At 37.6% G+C, this 8648-nt stretch overlaps 1 protein-coding gene across 1 annotated transcript in view; it reads left to right on the top strand.

Moving 5' to 3' along the window:
• LOC109214556 overlaps positions 1 to 3967 on the top strand; it is a 22422-nt gene extending 18455 nt beyond the window's left edge. Inside the window, exon 5 of the mRNA XM_019378491.1 lies at positions 3835 to 3967. Within this exon, the coding sequence (XP_019234036.1) occupies positions 3835 to 3967 (133 nt within the window). The remainder of the gene's footprint in view (positions 1 to 3834) is intronic.
• Positions 3968 to 8648: the final 4681 nt, after the last annotated feature.

Genomic DNA, 8648 nt, shown 5'->3' with positions numbered 1-8648 from the left:
GCTCCAGTGCGGGCCGCGCGGAAATGACCGCGGCCGCGCTGGGGGCCTGCAAACCCTGAACCTGCAACCATCTGTTATTTTTCTAGCCTAAGACCTCCCGGGACCTACTCAAAACTCACCCGAGCCCTCGGGGCTCCCAACCGAACATACATATAAACTCAAAAATATCCTACGGACTCATCCGTGCGATCAAATTGCCCAAACAACATCATAAGCATCAAATTAGGCCTCAAGACCCAGGATTTCCTTCCAATTTCCATGAAACATCAAATTTACTGCTTCTAGCTCAAAACACGTCAAATGACGTCCAAATCTAACCAAACTTTACAGCAATTGCTTAACTCATATTTAAGACTTGTGCCGGGCGTCGGAATCAAAATACGAGCCCAACAGCACAGTCTTCTAAACAAATAACACTTTCCAATTCTTTAATTATTATCAGAAAATAATTTTACACAAAAATTCATTCCTCGGACTCGAGACCTCAGAATTTGATTCCGGGCACACCCCCAAGTCCCAAGATTTCCTACGGACTCTCCGGGACTGTCGAATCACGAGTCCGGGTCCGTTTGCCCAAAACGTTTACCAAAGTCAAACTCAATCAATTTAAAACATCAAATTTATTATTTTTCTCACAATTCCACATTTAAACTTTTCCGGCTATGCGCCCGGACTGCGCACACAACTCGAGGCAACCCCAAATGAGGCTTTTATGGCTTCAGAAATACAGAGCGAGTAGGAATACAGGTGATGACCCTTTGGGTCGTCACAATATGTTATGTGATCTATGTGTTGGGGCGACATATATGCAAGGTGACAAGTGTATATGCGTTGCCACGGGTTGAAGCATGCGAGGTGTACCACTTTATTGCATGTCTTCAAACTATACCATGTCTTTACTTATTTTCTATTTTTGCGTGTTATGTTATCTTACTTGATATATGTTTTTACTTGATATATGTGCCTTCACTTGTTGCATGTCTTTATTTTTTACATGTTCTAGCTTGTTTCATGCCTTTATTTATCATACATCTTTACTTGTTACACGCTCTTACATGTTATTAGATAGATGTTTTTACATGACTCATGCCTTTACTTGCCTCATTGCCTTTACTTGTTTCTCGTTTCACTGTACTATGTTATCTTTAGATTATTCTCGTGTTTACGACTCGTTGAAGTCCTTATTGACATATATTATGAGGCTAGTTCATGAAACATTAAATTGTTTGATCTTCTTTGTTCGAGCTCATGTTTCCTTGGTGAGTTATGTGTTTTTATCTCTCTTATATGTTATGTTTGAGATTCGCCATATTTGGTTGTTATTAGGAATTTTCAAATGAATTGATATTGAAATCGAGTTGCGCGCTGCAACAGTATTATTATTAATATTGAGATCGGGTAGTACGCCGTAATGGTATTGCTATTGATATTGTTTTCGGATTACGTGCTGCAACAGTGTTGTTATTGATATTGGGATCGGGTTGCGTGCCGCAATGGTACTGCTATTGATATTCGGATCGGGTTACGTGCCGCAATAGAAAGTATATCTTGTACTTATTCTTTGTTGTTATGCTCTGTTGTCGTGTTGTGTTATGAATTTATGATGTGATATTATTACGGGGCCCTTTGTTATCAAATTTCTTATTTTGTTTGTTGTGTAGGTACTCGTTTCTCTATATTGGTATTGCTTTTGCTTATTACTCGTACATGTTTATAATGATTGTCTTGTTACTTAGTCGAGGTTAGGCTCGATACTTACTGAGTACATGATGTCGGTTTTACTTATACTATACTTCTGCACTTTTTGTGTAGAACCCGGTGTCGGTCCCAGCAACGTTTAAAGGTGATTGTTCGGAGCATTTCTCAGGAGACTTGAGGTAGTACTGTTTAGCGTTCGGAGGTCCTGGAGTCCCCTTCCTATCTTTATCTACTGTTTATTATACCAGATAATGTTGTATCTTCCATTAAATACTGTATTTAGCATTACTAGTGGCTCATGTACTTGTGACACCAGATACTGGGATAGTCTAGACATCGATGGTTGTAGACCTATGATACGTTTTATGTGATTTCACCCTTTATCATTATTAATATGTCTTTAGCTGTTAAACAGCTTTAATTATTGTGCTAGTGTTGGCTTGCCTAGCAAGATGATGTTAGGTGCCATTACGACCCCATGGTTGAAATTTTGGGTCATGACATTTTTATTCTCAAACCTCGAACCCAAAGCCTCAAACTAATATAAACTATGAAGGGGTACCATATCGTTTGTCCTGCCTAGTGGTGGACAATGGATAAAAAAATAGTTATTCATTTATATTATCCACTAAAAATAGGTTGGATAATGAACCTTTCAAAAATGGATCAAAGATGGATAAGATTCATATTATCTACTTAAAAATAATAACCAATTGATAACCAATGTGTTTAACTTTTAAATTTATAAAGACTCAAATTGGGAGGTTCTTCAAGTTTGGGAGATTAGGAATTTTCCCAAAAGTGATCATTTTCAAGAAGCTATGAATCCGTATTAAATATGAGTCGATCGATTATTTATCCTTTTGATATTATCCATTTTCGACCTACCCATATTCGACCCGACCCGTCTGTTTACTTATTTTGTATTACAAGGGAATTCAAGATCACTTTTACTACACACCCCACTTTAGCACCATTCATGTAGAATGACTTCAAGCACAAAAACCCAATTTCCTTTGTTACGTGTACCCCAACCAGCCTCCTTAGGCCCACTCCTAAGGTTAACGTGTTGCTAAATTTGACAAAAGAGTTCGAACTAATTTAAATAGCTGTTCATCTAATCGCTTAAAGTAAAAATAATTATTGAATATATATATAGAGAGAGCACGCGCGCAGTTATAATTAAAAAAATATAAACACAATCTACAATGATATACACACTTGTTTATCATTTTATGTACTTGTATGTCATGTGTTTGCCATTGTACATACAACAATGGATATACAATAACATAAACCCGGGATACACCAAATATACATAAAATATATATCAGATATACAGTAAGATACCACACATATATTTATTTTCACCTTTAAATCACCTCACAAGACTATCATAAACTACCACATATAAAAAATAAAAGACTACTTCCATTCAAAAAAAGAAAGAAGAAAAGAGATTCACTCTAAGATTTGGACAGATCTATTTCATCGATAAAAATAATGTCGTTGGTAACTCTCCTTCGGCCAAGGAGGAAGAGAAGAAATCCAAAAAATAGAAATCACTACGTGTTAGCCGCCAAGTGCATCAAAAGAGAAAAAAGAGGAGGACGAAAGAGGAGGAGGAGAAATCAACTCCGGCAATTTGTGAAGAGGACTATGATCGCGGGAGTTCGGTGGTCGAAGTTGGGGAGCGCCGGTGGATGAATTGAAGGTTGTAGAAAGATGGCGAAAGAAAAGAATTAGAATTAGATGGTAGAGAGAGATTAAAATATGAGTCTAATTAATGCATTCCTATTTTCCTAAGTTGTTATATTTTAAAAAATATTATTATATGGTAATTATTTAAAATTGTCTTTTTTTTTGGTAATTAAATAATTTTATTACCAAGTGTAAAATATTTACAGCATAACAAAAAGACTCCCACTGGACATGCAGCCCCAGTTAGGATTTTGCAAACCTTCCTACTCTTCTTCTTCCCTGTGCCTTGTACTATTACATTACATCAGGGTACCAATTCAAATTGCTCATCGTCTTTGTTAATCTAGGAAACATGGTAGCTCTAACATGGATTTCCTGGATGATTGTTCTAATTATGGCTTTGGTTGCTCTAGTCTTCTGTTGGAATATTACCAGGTTCCTCTCTTGCCAGATATGGTATACTGCTGCTGCTAAGGACATTCTGCATAATTCTGCTCCTCCACTTCTACCTTTTGCTTTTCTCTCTATCCATGCCAGTTCTTCCTTCCATCCTAGCTTTGTTCTTTGAATTCCTTGCCATTTTAAGAGTTGTTGCCATATGGTTGCTGTTACCTCGCAGTCAAAGAATAGGTGCTGCACAGTTTCAGGTTCTCTTTGGCATAATGAGCAAGTGTTATCAATTTGCATCCCCCATCTTGCTAAGCCTTTCTTTTGTTGCTAGCCTTTCCTGTATTGCCAGTCTTAGCATGAACTTCCACTTTGGTAATCCATAGTTGTTGCATATTAATCTCCTCCATGGCACTTTCTGAAACTCCCCTTGCGTAGCTTTGTATATGTGCTTTATAGAGAAATTTTCCATCTTCTGTACTTCCTCTTCTGTGTATCCAGCATTGTCAAAATACTCCCTTGCCTTGAAAATCTGCTGTATTACCCATGATGCATTCTTTGGTACTGTGTCCCATATTGACTTCCCCTTTATGTAGTAGATGTTAACCCATTGGACCCAGAGCTTATCTTTCTTTTTGCATATATTCCATAGTAGCTTACAGATAGCTGCTTTATTCCATAGCTCAATATTGATGAAATTTAAACCCCCTGCTACCTTTGGACATCATAGTTTATTCCATGCAACGAGTGCCTTCTTTGTATGTTCTGCATTGCCTGACCATAAGAACCTTCTGCATATAGTGTTGATGAATTGTATGATCTTCTTAGGTAGGATGAAAATCTGAGCCCAAAAGTTTTGGATTGCAACCAGTACACTCTTGATTAACACTTCTCTTCCAGCATAGGATAGGAACTTTGTTGTCCAGCATTGTATTCTATTCAGCATTCTATCAATTAGAGGCTCACATTGTACTGTTGATAGTTTTTTGGTGCTTAGTGGTACCCCTAGATACCCCTAAAAAGTTAATTTTAGTTGATTTAGGTCAACGTTTTGAGTAAATGGACCCAGATCCGTGTTTTGAAGGTCCCGGTGCGTCCGTATTAAAATATGGGATCTGGGCGTATGCCCAGAATCGGATTCCGAGGTCTCTAGCTTGAGTTATGAATTTTTATTGAAAATTAAAAGTCTGAAAAAGCTAATGTTTTTAAGAATTGATTGAATGTTTGGCATTGTTGATACCGGGTCCGTATTTTGGTTCCGGAGCTCGGTACATATCCAATATAATATTTTTGACTTATCTGTGAAATTCGGTGGGAATCGGAGTAGGTTTGACGTGATTCGGACGTCCGGTGGTAAAAATAGAGATTTCAAAGCCTTCTTGAAAATGTCATTTGATTTGGTGTCCAATTCGTAGTTCTAGGTGTTATTTTGGCGATTTGATCGCGCGAGCTAGTTCGTATGATATTTTTAGACTGGTGTGCACTTTTCGTTTGGAGCCCCGAGGGGCTTGGGTGTATTTTTGGATCATTAATTGAGAGACTAGTAAAGTTAAGAAATTTGGGAGTTTGACCATAGTCAATATCGGGTTAAGACGACCTCTTTCCAGTATTTTGAGTTCGCGAGCAGGTCCATAGCGTGTTTTATGATTGAAATTCATATATGGTTTGTGTCCGGGAGGTTTCGGATGAGTTTCGGGGTAGTTTCAGATCATTTCGGAGAAGTTTGGGTTTTGCTGGTTTTTGGTGCGACATTGTTCATTCGCAATTGCGAACACTTTATGGCAATTGCGAAAACACTGTTCATTAGCAATTGCGAACCTTTTATGAAAATTACAAAAATACTGTTCATCCGCAATTGCCAACCATTTATGGCAATTGCGAAAACACTGTTCATTCGCAAATGCGAAGTTTTGTCTCAAATGCGACATTTGCAGCCTGTTAAGTGCTGAGAATTTCGAGTTTTTGCTTCATTTTTCATATTTTGGAACCCTAGCTTCGAGGTGAGGCAATTTTGAGAGGGGATTTTCATACCAAAATATTGGGTAAGTATCTTTAACCAATTTTCAACTATATTTCATGATTTTATACAAGATTTAATATCAAATTCATGAGAAATCTATGAAAAAATTTGGGGATTTTGTCAAAGTTTTGAAAAATGAAAAATTGAGATTTGAGAGTCGAATATGACTCGAATTTGAAAAGAAAATACATATTTGGACTCGTGGGGCTATGGGTAGTCAAGACCTACCTTTGGACCCGGATTTTGACCGGGCGGGCCCGGGGTTTGACTTTTTAGAATTGAATAAAAATCATAGCTTATTAATTGAAATTATTTTCTCTTGCATTGTGTGGTGTATTCAAGTCGTCATTGGCTAGATTGAGTCGAGCGGAGGCGAATTTGTAGAGGAAAAGGCTAAATTGAGTGTTGGATTAGCCGAATTGAGGTAAGTGTTTTGCCTAACTTTGTTGAGGGAATTTTTCCTCCTATTTGTCATTGGTTGCCACATGCGGGGGGTGATACATATGTGAGGTGATGAGCGTATATGTATGTGCTAGGGTTAATCATGCTCGGGGGGTGGATTATGTTACATTTACGTTTGTAGAATTTCGTGACCTCTTGCTTCATGCCTTACTTGACTCTTAGATACAAAGAACATGATATTGAATGATAGAAATCAAGACTCAGCTTATTATAACTTGATCAAAATTGATGGGAATTCTGAGAATACATTGATGTGTCTAATTCGGTTATCTCTATGCGAAATTATTACTACATTACTACGGTCGATATTCTTGAGATACTAGACTATATAATTGTGTTGTGGATCATTTGTGAGATTTGTGGAAGTATTTGAATAATACGGTTCTTGAGGATTGTTGAATCATTGTTGACTTGGAAGGTTTTGATTGGGAATTATTTGGAATATCCGTTAAAACACTCTCCTTGATGTCATTTATGCTTCCTGCCTTGTTTGTCATTATTATACTGCATATGCTTAGTAAGGAAGAGTGTAAAGCACGAAGGGTGATGCCGTGCCATTGTTTATATATTATCATGTGAGGGGGAGTGTAAATCACGAAGGGTGATGCCGTGCCACATTATTTAGAGTAAAAGCACGAAGGGTGATGTCGTGCCACACTATTGAGAGTAAAATCACGAAGGATGATGCCGTGCCATATCATTTGAGAGTAAAAGCACGAAGGGTGATGTCGTGCTATTTCATTTATATTGTTATGCTTGTATGTTATTGTGAGGTCATGGCACGGAGGGTGTTTCCGTGCAGGTGAGGACGAGGGACATGCATTATGATGTGAAATCTGTTTCCTGTGTATACGTTTGTGCCCTTACCTTGAGTTGTTATTGTTGTATCTGTTGGGTTTTAAGCATTGAATATGGCTTAAAAGAGGGTGAATGGGAAATGGAGGGAAATGAAATTTTTAAGTAAAATTTTAAGTTTCCTCCCTTGACAAAGGGACATTGTCCTATATTGGAAGAGGAAGAGGTTTTTGATGAGTATATAAGCAATTGCTCTTCTTCTAGCTCTTGAAGAGTTGAGAAGAAGGCAAGCCTCGCGCCGTCGTCGTCGTCGTCGCTCGCTCGGCTCGACTTCAGCTTCGGCTTCGGCTTCGGCTTCGGCTTCGGATTTGGATTCGGTCAAATGATCGATTCATTGATTAATTTTTTGGACCAAATTTATTTGTTAATATTAAATATTAATAGAATTGTTATTAAATAATCATTTTAATAACAGAATATTAATATTAGTATTAATATTAAAATCCAACCGTTTTTCAGTTTTCAGTTGTGTAACTGAAAATTAAACTTCCCTCTTCAATTCCCGCTTATTACTGCATAAATTAGCCATTTATGTTATGGCATTTATGCTATGGCCATTTTGCATAAACAACCATTTTGAAGAGTTGCACCTCTTCAGTTTTCAGCCCAACATTGGCTATAAGTACAAGCCCATTCTCTCAAAATTTCCATCGATTTTCTGAGTTTCTCCTCCTTCTTCTGCATTGTTTTTTACTTCAAAGAAAGCAACAGTAAGTGTGATTTGCTATCGTTCTATACTGGAAGGAAAAAATCCATAACCTTGGGTACTAGGAGGGGATTAAATTCCTTAAGGAAACACTGTGAATTCAGTGAGCTCGGATTAATTTGTGTTTCGTTTATATTTCTGTTTATGTTATTTTTTCTCCAGAATTATTTTACAAATACAGTTTACTAACAAGCTTAAGGAATTTAATTATTTTCTGTATTTGTGTTATATTCACTGTTTTGGAGATTAAAACCTTTGTGGTTTTCTACTCCGTTGGAGATTAAAATCTACGTGATTTTAACGTGTTCTTGTGCCATTCTTTTATAAAAATGACTAATAATAACGAAAACCAAGCTGTTCCAACGGTGACTGCCAATGCATCAACAAGCCGAACACCGGCGTTGGCACCGGCGGAAAAACCCGATAAATTTTCCGGCCTTGATTTCAAGCGGTGGCAGAAGAAGATGTTCTTCTACTTGACCACTTTAAGTCTACAGAAGTTCATCAAGGAAGTTGTTCCTGTTCTGCCTGATGAAACTCCAGAGAATGAACGCTTTCTTGTGATTGAGGCGTGGAAGCATTCTGATTTTCTGTGCAAGAATTATATTCTTAGCGGACTGGAGAACGATCTGTATAACGTCTACAGTGGCGTGTAGACGTCTAAAGAATTGTGGACTGCGCTTGAAAAGAAATACAAAACTAAAGATGCCGGGTTGAAGAAATTCGTTGCCGCTAAATTTTTGGACTACAAAATGGTAGATAGCAAGTCTGTTATTACCCAAGTCCAGGAATTGCAAGTGATTATTCACGATCTCCTTG

The sequence above is a fragment of the Nicotiana attenuata genome, unplaced genomic scaffold (genome assembly GCF_001879085.1).
Source record: "Nicotiana attenuata strain UT unplaced genomic scaffold, NIATTr2, whole genome shotgun sequence".
Lineage (NCBI taxonomy): Eukaryota > Viridiplantae > Streptophyta > Magnoliopsida > Solanales > Solanaceae > Nicotiana > Nicotiana attenuata.
The sequence above is the reverse complement of the archived record's forward strand: the minus strand, read 5'-3'. Positions and strand labels throughout refer to the sequence as shown.